At 31.3% G+C, this 20,488-nt stretch overlaps 1 protein-coding gene and 2 long non-coding RNA genes across 3 annotated transcripts; all 3 read left to right on the forward strand.

The window, feature by feature from the left end:
• Positions 1-1,038: 1,038 nt before the first annotated feature.
• LOC110274127 (uncharacterized) lies at positions 1,039-3,302 on the forward strand. Its single transcript, XR_008001446.1, has 4 exons — positions 1,039-1,187; positions 1,290-1,333; positions 1,422-1,551; positions 3,025-3,302. It is a non-coding gene; the product is annotated as an uncharacterized LOC110274127 (long non-coding RNA).
• A 672-nt stretch (positions 3,303-3,974) lies between these two features.
• LOC107458928 (1-aminocyclopropane-1-carboxylate oxidase homolog 12-like) lies at positions 3,975-4,556 on the forward strand. Its single transcript, XM_016077145.3, has one exon. It carries the CDS (start codon positions 3,975-3,977, stop codon positions 4,554-4,556), a length of 582 nt encoding a protein of 193 aa, XP_015932631.1.
• Positions 4,557-10,175: 5,619 nt separating this feature from the next.
• LOC107458931 (uncharacterized) lies at positions 10,176-12,979 on the forward strand. The gene is made up of 3 exons (XR_001586180.3): positions 10,176-10,757; positions 10,840-10,976; positions 12,732-12,979. It is a non-coding gene; the product is annotated as an uncharacterized LOC107458931 (long non-coding RNA).
• The last annotated feature ends 7,509 nt before the right edge of the window (positions 12,980-20,488 follow it).

The following is a 20,488-nucleotide window of genomic DNA, read 5'->3' on the forward strand; positions in this document are numbered from 1 at the left end:
GGAGGATATGCTAAGGGCTTGTGTTTTGGACCAGCCAGCGAGCTGGGATCGGTATATGCCATTAATAGAATTTGCTTATAATAATAGCTATCATGCGAGCATTGGAATGGCTCCATATGAGGCTCAGTATGGCAGGAAATGTCAATCTCTATTGTGTTGGTATGAAACTGGAGAAAAAAGTTTGTTAGGGCCTGAGATGATAGCTGAAACTACTGAACAGATAAAGAAGATTCGTAGTCGAATGCTTATAGCCCAAAGCCGCCAGAAGAGGTATGCTGATCAAAGGCGAAAGCCTTTGGAATTCGAAGAAGGAGAACATGTCTTTCTGAAAGTTACACCAACCACTGGAGTGGGAAGATCTATTAAGACTAAGAAACTAAATCCCCGTTATATTGGACCCTTTGAGATTCTGAAGAGGATTGGGCCAGTGGCTTATAGAATTGCCTTACCGTCATATCTCTCGAATTTGCATGATGTGTTTCATGTATCACAGCTTTGGAAGTATACTCCTGACGCAAGTCATGTTCTAGAACCAGAACCAATGCAAGTAAGAGAAGATCTAACACTTCCAGTAATTCCAGTGAGAATTGATGATACTAATATTAAACGATTACAAGGAAAGAAAGTATCATTGGTAAAAGTAGTTTGGAGTCGAGCTGGTATCGAGGAACATACCTGGGAGCTCGAATCAGATATGCGAAAGGACTATCCACATCTCTTTTCAAGTAACTAGATTTGAATTTTGAGGGCAAAATTCTTTGTTAGGTGGATAGGATGTAAACCCTGGTTAAATTAGTAGATAATTAGTCAATAAATTAGTTTTTAATAAGGAGGATTAGAAATGTGAATATTATATCAAAATAGGGTAGAGCTTATCGAAACGAAAATTTTGACACTAATTTCGAAGAAATCGGTCCAAAATTAGACCAAACGGGCCGAACCGGTTGAACCGGGCCCAAACCGGGCCGTGGGCCCGACCGGACCAGCCCTTTAAGTGAACCCACGTTCTTCTTCTCCCCATTTTTGGCAGCGTCGAAGAGCATCAGGGAGAGGAAAGAAAGAACGTCAAATTGTTACGGTAAACTCCGATCCCCGTAACTTTTCCGTCCGAGCTCCAATCGCCGCACCGTTTGCGGCCACGCGTTCACCGCGTCGAGCTCTACATTTTTAATGGAACAATTTTATAGGTAACTCATTATTTTACACTCAGCCTTCATTTCCCCCAATTTTCGAATTTTAAGTGGGAATGTTGAATTTCTTTGATTTCTGATGTTTTATGATCCAATTAGCTTGAGAGAAACGTTTATTCTTGCTTATGTGAAGCTTGGGTAAGGTGAGGATACGATAATTCTATTTTATTTTCTTTGAATTTGAGCTTTGAGTATTAAATTGGATATATATGTGTTATAAATGTGTATTAGGTTCTGAATAAATAATTGGAACTTGAAATTGTGAATATTGGAACTTGGAGGAAGCTGATTAGTTGAATTTTGAAGGGGCTGCCTTGGTTTTAAATAATTTGCTTTGGTCGTTCCGTTGAAATCGGCCAAGGTATGGTTTATGTTTCTTGCATTTAATATATAATGTTCTGTGAAAACTTAGACTAGATGACCATATGATAAGTTAGAATGCAGATGTATGTTTAATGTTTAGTAATTTGTTGATGAATATATTTGGTTGAAGTTTATTGAATAATTAGTTATTAATTTTGGATGGTGAATGTTGTTATGTTAATTTGGAGAGAATTATGGTTGAATGTTATTGTTGATGAACATGGTTGGTTTGGTGCTTGTTGATTAACTAATAATTTGGTGAATTATTGATTTGAGGTATTTTGTGTTAGAAGCCTAGGATTAGTGAACTATGATCCTTAGTTGAATTTTGGTTGTTGGATTTGAATATTATATGAGTATAATTGTTGATCTGAGGTAGATTTATTGTGGTGACTGTTATGATGATGAGGAAGGGTGTGTTGAATTGAAAAGAAAGCAGGTTTGGACCCGAAAAGGGTGGCAAAGTCCAAGTTTTAGAGGAGATGCTGGCGAAATTTTATAAAAAAAAATTAGAGATTTTGTTTATATGATTATTTAAAAAGATTTAGATTCAAGGGTTATATGATTTGATTTAGAGTTATTAAGAAAATCAGCATGTTCTAAGTTTGATTTATTTAGAAAAGAATGAATTATGTTTTGAATTGGAACTATTGATGGACGGAATGGGAGGCGCAATAATGAAGGATAAGGATTGAATATGATTGACGTATAATGATGAATGAAATGCAATTGAGAATGATGTGGATGTTGATGAATTATAATTGAATTATTTATATGGCTTATGAATTTGAATAATCTGAGATACGAGATTCCCTGGATCAAATATCGTGGCTTGCCACCACGTGTACCAGGTTGAAAACTCGATACTCTGTTGACCCTACGACGTAAGTGTGACCGGGCACTATATAAATTCCCGAGAATGTTAACCCCATTGAGCAATATTGATTATTTGAGAAAAAACTATGCATAGACTCTTGGAGATGCACGTCGGGAGACAGTCTAAGGACAATTCAGACTTGTCGGGTTGGCTGGATAACCGACAGATGAGCCTCATCAGCCATAGGACAGGCATGCATCATATGCATATTACTTGAATTACTTGCTTGTGTATTAACTGGGTGTGCCTAAATGTACTTGCCATGTTAAATGTATATTTGTTATCTGCAGTACTTGTAACCGTCTTGTGCTTGCCTTTGTCTGTTTAGTTGTCTGTGAAAATGCATGATGGAGTTGGAGGTAAGGAGGAATGGCAGAATGGGATTTAGATTTAAGGTTAAGTTAAGTTAGGTTTAAATATCCTTAGTAAACCACCCTTTATGGCTTCTGTTTAATACTTTAAGCTCTATAATCTGAGTGTCGGCGTTCTAGGATTGCCTTTGGCATTCCCAGGACCTTATATATTATGTGTGTGGTACCTTTACCATATTGAGAACCTCCGGTTCTCATTCCATACTATGTTGTTGTTTTTCAGATGCAGGTCGAGAGGCATCTCGTTAGGCGTCTGGACCCTTGAAGCAGAGTGGCTACAGGGTTATTTTGTTATGCTATGATGTGTATATATGTACTTGGTTTCTCTCCGCATAACTTGTTCTTTTGATCCTCCTAGAGGTTTATGGAGAGGCAGGATTGTGTATATGTACTTTTGGGTTTTGGATATGTATGTATATATATATATATGTAAATATTCTCCGGCTAGTCTTGACTTCGCAGGCTGAGTTAGGAGTTTGTTATTTTGTATTTTTGGCACTCTATTCCTACTTCTGTTATCATATGTTTAACAGTTACAGTTTCCTTAGCACGCAGGTTAACCCGTTCCTTGAGCGTTGCGCTTTTATTTTGCGATTTTGTTTTCTCTTTTCTTGAAGGCTCCTAGCATATTGTAATTCTTCTGCTATTATATGTACTCATTTTATTTTAGAGGTCATAATACCACACCACCTCTATTTTACGGCTTAAGCGTAAAGCTTAGTGTGGTATGGTGTTACAAATATAAATAAGTATGTGTCTTCTGAATTTGAAAAAAATTAAAATATTAAGAAATATAACATTAGAAGTTTTGTTGAGTAAATAACACCATCTCAGGTATACTTTAATAACCTCCGAGACACAGCAAACCTCAGCAATATGATTATCTCATTCTCAGCTGCAAAACTGCCGAAGATGTGAAATTGTTCATCTTAAAAAGCCATTAATAAATGATGTATTTTGACCCCCCAGTATTTAAATTTGAGTATCATCAACATGTCAAACCGCTTGAACAAACTTTCTATAGCCATTACACTCGGTTGTTGAAAGCCTCTAAGCGCCAGGTCCATCACACAGTATATACTGCTCATTCTTCTCTTAATTTCTTTTGTAGGATATTATAGTTTATAGTTTATACTCTATAAGGAGAGTAAGGAAACACTAATTAGAGTATCCATGGAGGTTTCTTGCACTGATCAAGAAGTTGAAGTAGAAACAGTGAAACTCAGTTCTAACAGACTCAACGACCTCAAAGCATTCGATGAAACAAAAACCGGCGGCAAGGGTCTTGTTGACAAAGGCCTTACAAAGATTCCATTGCTGTTCCATCACCAACCCGATAATAATAAGAAATCTCACTCAGAACACACAATTCCAGTTATAGATCTTGAAGATGTTGTTAGCAAGGATCGAAGCAAACGCCAAGGAGTTGTTTCAAGAATAAGGGAAGCATGTGAGACATGGGGTTTCTTCCAAGTGGTGAATCATGGGATCCATGAGTGTGTTCTTGAGGAGATGAAAGATGGAGTTAGAAGGTTCTTCGAGCAAGATGATGAGGTGAAGAAAGAGTTTTATACATGTGACCAAAATAGGACGTTCATTTATAACAGTAATTTTGATATGTATAGTTCACCAGCACTTAATTGGAGAGATACATTTGTGTGCTATCTTGCTCCTAATCCTCCTAAGCCAGAAGAATTACCAGTCGTATGCAGGTATCTTCTTATTACACTAACTAACTTTCAATTAAATTACTAAATTAATCACCACTTCCTTAATTTGTTCTATTTGGCTTAGTTTCAAGAAGTTGTTCTAATTACACTAACTCTGTCTCATCATATCTTCTTTTTTTTTTTCCTTTATCTTTATTTCAGTGTTATCAAACATTTTTTTTTTCATATTTTTGTATTTTTGTATTGAAAAACAAAAATATAATGTGTACATTAAAATTAATTAGAGTAAAGTATCGCTCAACGTTTAAGCTAAATTCTAAAGTTGTCCCTAATGCTTAAATTGTCCTATTTAAGTTTTACCGTTTTAAAATTGGCTAAATGTTATCTGTTAACAGAATTGACGGCTGAACAAACTGAGACGATTTTAAAACATTATTAGGAATTTAAATAGGATGAAAATATTGAGGACAAAAACGAAGATAGAAATAAATTTTAATTTTATCCTTCAATAATATCAATTTTTTACCGTACATAGTTATTCAATTATTTTTTAATCACATCCAAGTAAATTATACCTAGTCACATTACTTTCATTCGAAATAAATTTATTTTTTTATAATTTTACTCTTAAAAATTTTTACTCATCATAAAATATTTGTAGAATGATAAGTAAAATTAAAAAAATAAATATTTGTAGAATGACTAATAAAAAATAAATATTATTTTTTAGTAAAAATTAAAAAATATTTATTTTTTATTAGTCATTCTACAAATATTTTATGATGACTAAAAATCTTTAAGAGTAAAATTATAAAAAAAATAAATTTATTTAGAATGAAAGTAATGTGATTAAGCGTAATTTACTTAGATGTAATTAAAAAATAATTGAGTAACTATATACCGTAAAAAATGATATTATTGAAGGATAAAATTAAAATTTATTTATATGTATCGTTTTTCTCCCAACGTTTTCGTCTTATTTAAGTCTCTAACGTTTCAAAATCGTCTCAATTTCGTCTTCCGTCAATTCTGTTAATAGATCCCTAATAGCAGGATAACATTGAGCTAATTTTAAAACGTTAGGGAATTAAATAAGACAATTTAAACATTAAGAATAACTTTGAGACTTACCGTAAATATGAGAGATAAAAATAATATTTTACTCAATTAATTATTATATATTTGTGTATAAATAAATATGTTCTTTAACTTATTTTTAATATATATTTTATACTAATAAATAATTTTAGTGTATATCTAATATGGCTGATTAAAAAATATTATGTATGTAAATAAAAAAAATAGTTATCAAATCAATTACAATGTACTACATATAAATATATGTGACATTTAATTCATTTTTAATGAATATTTTACAATGTACTACATATAAATATATGTGACATTTAATTCATTTTTAATGAATATTTTATATTTTAATATGTATTTTAAATAAATAATTAATTTTTAACAAAATTTTTATTTACACATAATGTGTTTATTATGTATTTATGCTTTTAAAACACTCTTAACGAGACAGTCTTTATTTTGGTGGTAAGTCTTCTTTTTGAAGAAGTTAGAATCTGTTTGGTTCATTTATTTATGTTTTTTATTTTTAGTTTTTTAAATTTTTATTTTAAAAATTTTGTAAATAAAAAATAATTGAAATAATAAAATTTTATTTTTTATTGTCACCTTCTTTTACAAAATTTTTAAAATAAAGAATTCTAAAAATAAAAATATAAATCAAACATAATCTTAATGTTTTAATTTTGTTTGTTGGGAGTGTTTGACTATTTATTAGCCTTATATTTTACAAGGTGACTACTCAGATAAAGACGCATATTTCATCTTTTTTTAAAAATATTTTCATGTTATGTTTTAATTTGTTTTTGTATAATTTATTCGGTGTTTCTCATCACATATTATTAAATTCCTCAAAAGATTTTCTTTTCAAAAAAAATAAAAAACATTTAATTTGGACTAAAATAAAAAAGGTAATAGATTAACTATTATATTTTTTTAATTCTTTATATAAAAAAATATATCACATTCATCAAAATATATATATAACAAGCTCTTAAAATTTTTATAAATAAAAAAATAATTAATTTATATTCGTACAATATATAAAATAATTACTATATTATTATATTATAGATTAAAATTCACTAATTTAAATTTTGTTTTAATAAAGTGTTATTAGAAAATTAACATTATAAAAGGTAATTTCAACCAATATAATATAGTAAGTTATTAAATATACAAAACACATGGAATATAAATTTTTATTGAATTTAAATTTTAAATAATTTTTAATTAAATTTCGAATATTTTTATTTTAAAGAGTTAGAATATTTTAACATCATCTTTTTCGTATTTTTTTAATTGAGTCTTTAATTTTTTAAATTATAAACTTTATTTATAATTAAGAGTAATATTTTAACACCACTAATTAGTCACACATATAAAAATACCAGAACAATTCTATTGTCATAATTATAATCTAACTTTATAAGTAATACAACGCAATGAAACTATATATAAATAATATAACCAAATTTAATCTACATTTATAGTCACATTTCATAAATAATATAATCAAATTATATTTATGTTTATAGTTAAAATATGAATAAAAATACAAAAAATTATCATGATAGTTTATTTTTTTTCGTTCATAATTTTTTTATTATTTTTAAAAGAAGATAATTTAATAACACAAAAAAGTCTTATTAAAAATAATTTATTTATATATGATTAAAAAATAATTAAATAATTATATATAAAAAATTAATATTATTAAAAAATAAAATTAAAAATAAAGTTTATTTAAAAATAAAATTAAAAATCATAGTTTTTTTCTTTTTTTCAAAATTTAAGTAATTCTATAAATATTTTATAATAAATAAAAATATTAAATTCGTACTAATTAAACTTTATACGAATTTTCGCTACAAAAGACTTGTTCTAGTTTTCTCCTTTTGTAATTTTACTTCATTCCGATCTATTAAAAATATGCAAAAGACTCTATGAATTTTTCTTTGAACAAGTTCTTATGCAAATTAGAATGTGGTTATTTGGAAAGAGAAATTCTATTGTGTAGATTGGTATAAAATATTTAGACCAATAAATCGTAGCTGTGTGAGTTATTTGTGTAACACGTGGGTCAAAATAGTGCATGATAGGGATAGATTCAGAATTTCAGATGATGGAACAAGTGGATTGACAGTATTAGTAGTTCAATAGTAAGTTTGTCTCATGCAATTATGATTAAAATGTTAATGAGTCATGCTTAATAGCCTAATACAATTGTTAGTTTAATTTATTTTTGGCAAATGGACTTGCGGGTAAAATAGATTATTTTGGCTTGATAGGTTTTAGCAATTTTAGTTTGATAGTGTGGGTTTTGTTTTAATTCATATTGTTTTATTGAATTACAAATTAAAAATTATAAATTAGTATTTTGTAGGTATTTTAATTTCTATAGAAACTCAACTTTTGAAATTTTGTAATATTATTGTAAAACTCAACTATAAGTTTTTCATGTCAACTTAAATACGGTAGATTCATAAGATTGAATTAAAATAATCCTATGATTTCAACTGCAGCAATTGTCTCTGACAAAAGTACATCATATTAGTCTCTACAAACATGCTCAGCAGTTTGATAAAAAAAAAAAAAAAGAAAGTATAATTTACTTAGTGATATTGGAAAAAACCATTAAAATCTACTATGCCCAAATATTACAAGTTGCCCATTTGCCAAAAATAAATTAAACTAACAACTGTATTAGCTAGATCTCATTAACATTGTAATCATCCTTAAATGAGACAATCCTATAACGAAGCCATTGTTGCTATCAGGCTAATTTGTTCCATCACCTGATTCTATCTAAATGTATTTTCTATAACATGCCAACAATGGAGTTGCACACACAAGATTTATTAGTGTGGATGCTTTATGCCATCCTCCATACCATAAACATGCCCATTTGAAAATCGATAATTCTACAATGTTTATTTTCTTGAAATGCAGCTTATAACAAATGATAAATTTAATAGTGTTTAACACAGAGTGCTGGCAAATTTTATTGGTCCAAGAATATCTGTTGCAAGTTTTTTCTGCTCAGGTGTCAAATCATCGTCAAAACTTTAAGACCCTATAAAAGAATTGTTATCAGAAATCACGATTGAGGAATATGTAAAATACTATAATGCCAAAGGCCTTGATGGAACCACTTCTCTTGAACATTTTAGGGTTTGACTTCAGAAATTTGGAATTAGGGTTGGTTTAATAATCACATGATGGTATTGACATTATTTATCAAATAAAACTTAAGGTATATCTCATATTCACAAAGTTTGTAATTGTAATTGAGGTATCTTATAAAAAAACGAACATTTTGTTGAGTTTATGTCTGTGTATCGAACACATTTTAGACACAATATTTATCGAGATTCGTCGGACATGCGTATTTAGTGTATTTAAGCATGTCATAAAAGATAAAAAAAAATTTCTCTAAACATGGTTAGACATATATCTAAATACCATTACGTGTCAACATGTCCAATTTTATTTTTAACATATATTTTTAAAATAAATTTAAAAATAGTATATATTATTATTTATTAAAACAAAAAATATTTTAAATACTTTATATAATTAAAATAAGACATTAAAATTAATTAAAAAATAATATATATTTTAATATCAATAAAATATCAAAATATCATTATGATTTATCTATAAAAATTTTATATTTTATATATATGTGTCTTCGTATCTTATAAAATTTTAAAATTTATGTGTCGATAGTCTTATATCGTGTCGTATCCTATATCCATGTTACTGTCTATACATTATAGGAGGTACTATATATAAGTTGAACATTTAGATTATTTTTTTTAAAGAATAAAAAAATAATGATAAATAGATTTGATTTGTTATATAGAAAGTAATGATCGTACATAATAAGAAAATCTTGATTAGAGGATTTTTACAAATTACTATATATCACGTTATATGAATGACAGATTCATCAATAGAACTCTGTACAATCTTTTTTTTTTTCTCTTTCTATTGCGCTTCTTGGGTACAATATCGAATAGAATTGTGGAGAGTAGTGTATTAAGTCGGTTTCCTTGAGATCGTGATCAACTTTTGTTACAACAATTATCGTGCTTTGGAGCTAAGTGCGGGACCACAAATCCCCATGAGGCCTTTACAACAGCTAGTCCTGAAATGAAAACATCAACATCTACCAGAACCATAAGCTCAATAAACTTACCAAATATACAAGAGGAGTCACTAGTTATCTACAATAAAAGTAATATATGCAAGGTTTTTGAAAATTAAATAATAAATTATTTATAAACTCATAACTTTTATAGTAAATGAGTATTTTTTTATTTATAACTTAAAGCTTTAGTAATTAAAAAATAATAAAAATTTTATATAGTTTAACGTGAATATATTGAGATTTTGAATTTTATCTTATGAATAAAAGAAAATGAATTTGATTATCTCTAATTTTTGAATTAGAATATTTATTTAAAAATAATTTATAAATTAATAAATAAATAATATTTTTATATATAATTATTATTGAATTAAAATTAGTTTTCAAGTCAGTACTATATTATTCCTATTTTTATTTGAAATTACTGACCTATCCTTACGACCTTACCCCTTTTTTCCTAAATCAAAACCTAACCCTAATACACCCACACACTCACCCACTCCATCTAACCTAGCACCGCACCCCACCCCGTTCTTCCCCAAAACACACATACACAACTACAGCTCATCACACACGCACACACAAGCTTACACACGCAGAGAAAGAAACCTTGACGGAGAAGATGCTACCCTACTGACAGCTTTGTCGCGCCCAGCTGTCGCCTTGCTTGTCGCCACCCTCGATTGCCGAGAGAGAGGGATTCCGACGTGGTCTAGGTATGGAGGCAGAGTGAGAACGAAGCGCGAGCTGAGGAGCTGTCTTCGCGCACCGTCGCTGTTCGTGGAGCTTGCCACTGTCACCGTTCAAGCTGTTGCTGCCGCCATCACACGCGATGCCGCCGAAGCTCCCCTCACCGCCGTCGACGTCGATCTGAGCAGAGGAGAAGAGGAAGGACGATGAAGGGGAGAGATTGATGGGAATGAGGGAAAACAGCGCCGCTGTAGTTGTTGCTACGTCGCTGTCGGAGCTCCTCACTACTGCTCTAGTCGCTGGAGTCAACCGTTGGAGCTGCGGCTACTCAGTTCTTGGTTCTTTCTTGGTATAGTAAGTCGTTTTGCTCCGAAAATCCCTCTTTGTCGCTATTCTATTATATATTACTGAGGTTTCTGCGGCGTTATTGTCATAGGGTTGAGTTTCAGTTCTTGCATGTCGCGTTTGCAGTTGCCGTTGTTGTTGTGGAAGCAATACATAGCTGTGGTTGCGAATGCTGCTATTGCGGGCTGAGAAAAATAGAGTTTGTCGCCTAGTTAAGTCGTGATCAAGGTAGGGGCTTTTATTAAATTTATTTTACTTTCAAGAATTGTTATAAGTCAATATTAATGCAAAAAATATATTTTTATGATTTTGGTAAGTCTTATGGACTGGACTGAACTGAGTTATGGACTGAACTGAGTTGCTTTGAATAAATGTAATTACTTTTCTGGTTGGTTGTTGTTGAAGTGGTCGCTTGATGGTTATATTTAGTTTCTTGATTGTGTTGGAGTCACTGAGAATTCTGATTTATTGATTTATTTTGTTAAATTGGTAGTTGCTGAAATGTTTTGAAATAAGAAAATGATTTGATTTTTGAATTGGTTTTATTTTGAAATGGTTTAACATTGAAAATGATTTGGTTTTGAACCCATTGGAGAAGGTTGAGAAATGGTTTAGATGAGACCCTTAAAGAGTGGCAATAGTCCGAGTTTTAGAGGAGATGTTGCCAAAAAATTTTATAATTATTTAAGTGAATTTAAATCGTTTGATTTTGATTAAACGGAAATGGACTTTTGTGTGATTAACTTGGGTTTAAGGATTATGTTTTAAAGAGTTTTAGAGGAAACAAAACTAATAGAACTGAATTGACTTTTTGAACTTAATTTGGTGAAAATAAAATGAATCTCAAAATTTTGAAAAATTTCGTAAGTTGATTAAAGAAAAGGTTGAGTCTTGGGAATGCTTGAATGTTGTTTTGAATTGTGGAATTTTTTTGGCGAGTTTTAAGTAGTAAGATTATTCAAAGTTCAAGTTAATAAGTTTTAGGTAATAAAGAAAAATAATAATATTATTCTAGTATTATAATTATTATTTATGTATTTATAAAATATTATATATTAGTAATTTGTATTATAACAAAATAAGAGAGTTAAAAAATAATTTATTTAAAAGTTGTAGAAAGACGAACCTAAGTTGAAAATCTTATGATTCATTTTTCATAAAACATCTAGGGAGAGATGAAGAAAGAATGTGAAGATAATTTATATTGTTGAATAATAAGAAAGAAAAGAAGAAGAAAGAAAAGAAAAGAAAAAGATTAAAGAGATTTTTACCACAGTAGAGTAGAAAGTAGAGACTAAAAGAATCTAAAAGAATATTTGCCACAGAGAGTAGGAAAAAGGGATACCGAAAATAATGTCTCACTGGATTGATATGAAATGAATGAATGTTGATTTGGCTTTAGTGTCAAAAGTCTGGTGGGGATGACGATACGTAACATTCACTGGAGACTGTGAGTACGATTCAGTAAGGACAGCGATACGTAATGTTTACTTGAGACCGAAGAGAAAGTTTCAAGTGAGGACGCCGATACGTAACGCTCATGTAAGGGACATTGGTTGAGATAGAGATAGCGATACGTAACACCTACTTGTGACTGGGAAGAGGGTTTCTCCATGAGGATGGCAGTATGTAACGCTCATGGAGAGAATGTTTGATGGGATAGGGACGATGATACGTAACACTTATCTCAGAACTACTATCGAGAAGCAGGCAACAAACCGACAAATGAGTTCATGGCCAGCATAGGGCTAGACATGCATTATCCTTGTTTGCACATATCTCTCTATGATGTATTTTTGTGTATATTTGTGGATGCTTTGTGTGTACTATATGATTGTTTCACTTCTGTGTTCTTTATTTATTAAGTTTAAATGTATTCTATTGCTCGTTGTTGTTGGCTATGGTAATAAAATGAACTTATCTTCTAACCCCCAATCCTACTAAGGACTCCCCAGTTTTTACCCCTCTTTCCAACCCTTTCAGCTATAGGTACGAAGGCTTATTGTGATGCTATGGAAGCATAGAAGAATTTGTGCGAGTTGAGTTGTTGCTAGAATTTATTTTTCACTCACCTTATTAGTTGAAGTTTTATTTAGAAAGATAGGTTTTGCAATTGGTTTCGTTTGTAATACTATAATGTATTATTAATATTAAGAATGTGAATATGTGTTATTTTGTTCTTGTTAAAGTTTTAACTTTTTAATAAAATTGTTGACATATTAACGCGTAAAGGCTCAATATTAATTAGATAATAAAAGAATTAGGTTAGTAACACCTTACTTTTAGTACGATCATGACGTACTAGAAATTGGGTCATTATAGCTTAGACTCATTTCTTTCAATTCTTCAAACCTATGTCAAGCTGGCTTCATTTATTTTCTATCGGGTCATTAAGGCCCATATTCAGTTGGCTCAGACCCATTTCTTTCAATTTATTACTCTCATATTCAGTCTGTTTCATTTATTTTTTGTTGGGTCTTACATTCCCATATCTAGTTGACTTGACTGATTTCTTTCAATTATTCAATCCCATATCTAGGGGTGGCAGTGGGGCGGGTAGGGGCGGGTTTTTGCCCTACCTGACTCCGCCCCGCCGTCTTTGCACTTCACTACTACCCGTTCCACCCTTACCCGCGGGTAGTAGACTGTCCTACCCTAACCCGCCCCCACGGGTATCCGCTCCGCCCTTATAAAAATTTAAAATTTATAACTAAATTAAAATACAAACATAAGATTCATACAATGTCAAATAACTTGAAATTAAAAAAAGATTAATGTTTAATCACTACAAATTTAACAGCATAATAAAAAAATTGCATCAAAAGAGTCTTCAATCATTATTCTTGTTCTTCCACCATTTAACAAACCTACATTGAAAACACAGCATAAAAATTAGTTAAGTTAAGCATTATGATCAGTAAACACAGTTTTATCAAATAACTTGGCACCATTTTTGAAAAAAAGGAGAAATAATTTTTCAGAAGTAACAGCAATACCATTGAGAAGAAAGCAACACCAAATTAAAATTCCAAAGCAAAGATAAACAAAAATAGAAGCAGCTAACACTTATTTTAGAATTGAACAATTTGCATAAGTATAGTTTCCATGGTCAACAAATAAAATAACTCTAATGATGATGCAATTAAAAATTACTATATAACTATGCAGAAATAGTTACTCTAATTCTTACTTTGTAAAATAATAAATAAAAAAACCAATCTTAGTAATGCCTCATGCTAAGAAATAAGAATATATAAAAATTGAGTCCTATTAACCAATCTCACCACTCTTTACCTGTTAACCACAACTAATCAAGTGTTATCCCAGCAAAAATTTTTCAATTATATCAAAAGACCAAATGCAAACTCTACAAGCCTGGTTCCAAGTTCCAAGTTCCTAGTCAATCTTTTTAAAAGTAAAGCCAAAAACAAATTAGCACCAATGCATTATATATCACACTGTAGTCTCTTCTCTAAATACTTAAACCAGCTTGACAAGAACTAACTTTTTAAAAAATTTAAGTTTATTCAATGTTAATTCTAATAAAATTCATTGTATAAAATAAGAGTAACAAATTTACAGTCAACGGGTTAATAATTTAATAAGCAAATTTGATACAACAATGCTAAATGTAAACTGTAACATTAGCAAGTGAATCACTCATTACCTAAATAAGTTTCATGTGTATACATAGCAAGCATGATGACTTGATGGTGTTAGATTGAAATCAATTATAACTAATCAAGCACAAATCACAAGATTGACTGACTCTGAATCAGCTCCAAAAGAATACATGGCATTATGGATAATCAGCCTTCAATTTTATAACTACCACAAGTATCTTGATTGCTAGAAAATATTAATCAGAAAAGGCATAAACAATGCTTAAACAAAAAAGCCATATGATATATATTTAACATAAAAAATGAGAAGTAATAGATAATTTCAGTTTCCAAACATACTTTGATTTTAAAAAATAAAAATACATAAGGCCAACACACATAAATTAGGCCGATTCTTACTAGTAAGTAAGAAAACTTACAGTTATTACTCAAACAAATTGCAAAGCTCATGCTTTAAAGAAGTATATAAATCAACTCAGATTAGTAAATGTTAATTTCTTTAAAAAGGAGAGGACCTTGGTAGAGCCAACAAGTTCCTGAGGGCAGCCAACAAGTTCCTGAGGGCTGAGGACATCATTCTTTATATCGTCATTTAGGGATTTTTCAAGATCAATAATTATTGTACTCAAAGAAGTCCTCCGTCATTCATCAACAATTTACATAATATTAATGAAAAGGCAAGTTTAACTGTTCTAACATAAAAAAAATTAACTATAAAATCTACTCACAAAAAACAAATCTGGAGAAGGCAAGAAGCAAAGAGCAAGCCAGTAAGCTGTAAGTAGTGAGTAAAGGAGGAGTGCTTGCTTCTTACCAGTGAGACGACGACAGAGGAAGGAAGGACCGGAGACTGCAAATCAAAGAGACGAACGGCGAGGAGAGTGACGGCAACGAGAGAAGTGCGAGCGAAGTGAGTACGGTAAGGGAGAGCGGCGAGGTGAGCGACTGCGCGACGACGGCGGTGAGCGACTGGGCAAAGCAAGCAACAGCGGCGGTGAGCCACAGAGGTGGTGAGCAAGGTTGCTGCTGTGTGGGTTTCTGGGATCTGGGTAAGTGAGTGCTGTGTGTGTTTCTGAGATTTGGGTATGTGAGTAGGTGGGTATGAGGGAGGCAACCCTAATTGCTAAGAGAGATATATATATGAGAGAGTATATGTACACTCCGGAGCAGGTAGGGGCGGGTTTACCATGAACCCAATCCCGCCCCACCCCAATCAACACCCCGCCCCGTTCAGGACCCGCCCCGCTTCGGGTCGGGTTTAAACCCGCTCCGGTCGGGTTGGGCGGGTCGGGTACCGCGGGTTCGGGTACTCCTGCCACCCCTACCCATATCCAGTCGGCTTCATGAATATCATGTTGGATCGTTAATGCCAAGGTTGCAAGAATTGAACCAGTCAATAAATCGGTTTAGTGACTGGTTCAATGGTTCAAATAAAAATAAACTGATTTAGTGATTGGTCCAATCGAAGTCGAACGATAATAAAAGAATTAGGTTAGTAAAACCTTAATTAGATAATAAACTAATCAATGGTTCAAATAAAAATAAATTGATTTAGTGACTGGTCCAATTGAAGTCGAACCGATAATAAAAGAATTAGGTTAATAAAACCTTAATTAGATAATAAACCGATTTAGTAACTGGGCCAATTGAAGTTGAATTGTAGTTGAACCAGTTTAAATAAATTATTAATATTTTAATATATTTCAAAATACACATAATGTTTCATCTTTAAGATAAAAATTTCTAATTAACAAGCCAACGACTAAGAAATTAACTTAGACATTTCAATAGTTACATATAGTGATACAAATACATGTATTTTGAAAAACTCTTTTCATTGTTCCAGTAACAGAAAAGCTTAAGAAAAATAGAGTCTAAAACTAAACAACTATATCTGAGGTCTGAGATGTTGAATAGTCCAATCAAAAGAGTGAAATTTCAAAAATGAAAATACTTCTATTCTATCACTAGCATAAATATATTCATCAAAGCATACTCATTTAATTAAATGAAATACATCTTCGGCTACAAATTCTGTAGATTTAATAAACAAAAAATTTATCACGTATGCATTGTAGAAATTCAAAAATGGAATAAACAAAAAATATATTAATAAAAAACTTACAAAAATAAATTCAAAATCAGAAATTTAGAAAAACAGTACAAAATTAATTCTAAAATTTGACCAAAATCAATAATAATTAACTCAACAAAAATAACAATCAACAATTTTTCAATTTGGTTGACCTGGTCGAATTGGCTGGTTCGATTCAGTTTTCAAAACACAGAGTAACGCATGTATCAAGTTGGCACAGACCTATTTCTTCCAATTCATCAAGCCCATATCTACACGGCTCATTTATTTTCTATCTAGTCGTTGACGCTCAAATCCAACTATTTCAGACCTATTTCTTTCAATTCATCACACCCATATCTAATCGGATCATTATTTTTATTGTGTTGTTGGTGCCCAAATCTAGTTGACTTATACCTATTTCTTTTAATTCATCAAGCCCATATCAAATCGGCTTCATTTGTTTTCTGTCATGTCATTTATCCTTGTATACAGTTGGCTCAGGCCCATTTCTTTTAATTCATTAAGGTTATATCCAGTTGGCGTCATTTATTTTTTATCGGGTCGTTGGCACCTGTATCTAATTGGCTCAAATCCATTTCTTTCAATTCATCGAACCCATATTTAGTCGGCTTGTTTATTTTTGGTCCGGTAGTTAACGACCAAATCCAACTAGCTCAGACTCATTTCTTTCAATTCATCAAACCCATAATTAGTCGGCTTTATTTATTTTTTGTTGGGTCGTAGACATACATATCCAGTTATCTCATACCCATTTCTTCTAATTCTTTAATCCCATATCTAGCCAGCTTCATTTACTTTCTATCAGGTTTTTGACACTCGTATTAAGTTGTCTCAGACCCATTTCTTCCAATTCATCAAGCCCATAATCATAAGGCTCATTTATTTTCTGTTGAGTCATTGATCCTTGGCTCAGACCCATTCTTTTAATTCATCATCTCATATCTAGTCGGCTTTATTTATTTTCTTTCATGTCATTGACACCCATATCCAGTTGGCTCAGATCCATTTCTTTCAATTCATCAAGTCCTATATCTGATGGCTTTATTTATTTTCTGTCGGGTTGCTGACACCTATATTCAGTTGGCTTAAACTCATTTCTTTTAATTCATCAACCTCATATCCAATTGGCTTCATTTATTTTTTGTGGGGTCGTTGACCTCCATATCCAGTTGGCAGAAATCTATTTCTTTCAGTTTATCAATCCCATACCAAGTCAGATTTATTTTTTTTTTGTCGAGTCATTGATGCCCGTATGCAGTTGGCTCGGAGCCATTTCTTTCAAATCATCAAGTCCATTAAGAGAGCTTCAGGTTCGGCTAGCTCAAGAAGGATACCTCTCATCAAAATTCTAAATCGATTAAAGTGTTCTTTTCATCATCCTTTTCATCCTCATACCAATTTCTTTACGGTAAATTGAGGTATAACTCTCTTTTGAGCTTTTTTAAGATTCGTCCATTATATGTATATAGAGGAAATTTCATATTCTTGATTCTTTTGCTTAGGAAATCATCTCTAGAAGTCTCAAGGAGTAAGAAAATACCACAAATAAGTTTGAAAAAGGTGAAACACTCATGTGTTAAATGTATTTTATTATTTTAGAGTTATCTGTATTATTAATTTCTAATGAAGTTGTTGGAGTTACTTATGTTTACAACAATTTAAAGTAAACACCATATTAATTATTAGTTTATTGTTACACATTCAGTTTTAATTTTTTTTAACTAACTACTTTAATTATTTATATTATTTTTAAAAGTCATAACTCTTTTTTTGATGGTGAACTTGTTGGTAGTGGATTCAAATCTTAATGTGGGTTTATGGAAGGAGATGAAGGCTATAATATTTTTATTTTATTGACTTTGATTTGTTAATGTGCTAATTTAGGTTTTAAAAACTCATGTATGTTGCTGTTACTATTTTGTGAATGTTAATGTTTTTTAAACTTTAAGGATATAAAGTATGTCTACTATGGATATTTGGTTGTCTTTTGAATTTTGATGTTTAAAAATTCAATGTGATTTATTTTGTTTTCTTAATTTCATGATATATGTACTGTATAATTTTTTTTTCAAATTTTTTTTATTTTTATTTTTTATTTTTATTTCAAATGTAATATTCAATCGAGTAATTTGATTACCCACCCCAATCCAATTCGAAAGTATTCAGTTTGGGTTCGTTAGGATACAACACCAAAAAATGCCTTACTCGATCCAAATTGACCCGACACACATTTTAATTGGTTTAATATCATCTCTCCTTCAAACTCGACCCGACCCGACCCGATTACATCCTTATCTGATTACACTACTACCTACAGTTGTATTTGGAAAGAAAACTAAAATTGAGAGATAAAGACTGGGAGACAAATATAGAGACTTAAATAAGAAAAATTACTAAAATATTCTTATTTATTAAAAATAATAATAACTCTATTATTTTACCTTTTTCACCATCTTATTTCTTTTTATTCTTCTTACCCTCTTCAAGCGCATCAGAAAAAGCATCATCAACATCATTATCCTTGTTAACCTTTTTTTCCTCCACATTAGACCTTCTAATCTCGACGATGTTCTCAGCTTTCCTTTCTCTGCTACCATCTATTTTATTTCTACCCAAACTAACATTCAAAAAGTTTGATTTATTTGTAGGCTTAATCTTATTGTAGCTTTAGAATAATTATTTTTTATGGTTGTTTGGAAGAAGTGGATTTTCAGGGAGAAGTCTTGGACTTGGAGTGATTGAAACTTTCTTAGAAGGTCAATGCTCATATCCAACACTATTGTCATTGTCCTATTACCCTCCCTTTCAAGTTCCAAAGAGGTACCTCTTCGCCATTCTTCCTATTTTTATCATCCTCCTCTACTACATCACCTCCGACACCACCTGCTGCTCTGTCTTTTCCTCCTCCAAATTCTCCTCCATCTACTTCAAATTTCTCTCCAACCACATCAAAGAGTCTTCATTGCAAGCCTTCTACCTCTTTTGCAAGCAGCAATTATCCCTCATTCTTTCTAATTTTTCCTTCTCCATCCTTAGAATTCAGTCTCCTGTGTTTCACTTTTTGAAGGTACTAATGGGATTGAAATTTTAGTTCTCTTCTCTAATAATCAAATATGATACTGAGTCCAAGTCCTTCAATCTTAATTCTAGTCTCTACAAATAAACACAACCTACTAGTATAGTCTCACCTTCCATTTTTTCCTTAATAATTTCACCCATGAAACATCTCACAAGTCCATGTGATATTATTAAATATACCTATTACAAACATATTAGTTTAGGAGAATAAAGTACGCAAAGCCACCAATCCCAATTAACTCCCTTTCTAATCCTTTTTATCGATCTACCCTTCCCTTCTTTCATTTCTTCTTCTTATTTCCATTTTGGTCATTCATACCTTTAATTCTCTCCCAAACACTTTCCACCTGAGCTATTTTATTTTTGAAGATTTTCACGTTTCTACACAAATCTGGAAAAAACCGGAGGTTATTTGTATTCCTCGGAAACCCCCGCCAACATCACCATTTAATATTTCTTGGCCCACTATTGGCCAAACCACTTGGGCACTAGGTCCAATGTGAGTTGGATCACTTAGCCATGCTTCATAATTGGAAAAACGAGCACCATGGAAATACATGCCACTAAGCCAAAGAAAGATGATGGAGAGTTGGCCGAAATGGGCACTAAATACTTTTCAGAAAATTCCAAATCGATCACACAATTACAAAGAACAATTTATATCATTTCTTATTTCTAATTTTTTCATCTCTTGTTGCATCTAATTTATAAACTATAACTTTGAAAGTTCTATCACCAATTGAAATATCCTTCCAAATTTTTGTATTTTGCATCACCCACACACAATTTTCACACTTAGCTTATTTATCTATATAACTTATTGCTACTTGTCAAATTTGAAATCTCTTTCTAAGACCCATTAGAGCCTTACAATTTTGCTCTTCCACCAAAACTCCCATGTCAACATTATAGCACGAACCTATGACCATCTTCCATAGTGG

Source organism: Arachis duranensis, chromosome 7 (genome assembly GCF_000817695.3).
Source record: "Arachis duranensis cultivar V14167 chromosome 7, aradu.V14167.gnm2.J7QH, whole genome shotgun sequence".
In the NCBI taxonomy this organism is placed as follows: domain Eukaryota; kingdom Viridiplantae; phylum Streptophyta; class Magnoliopsida; order Fabales; family Fabaceae; genus Arachis; species Arachis duranensis.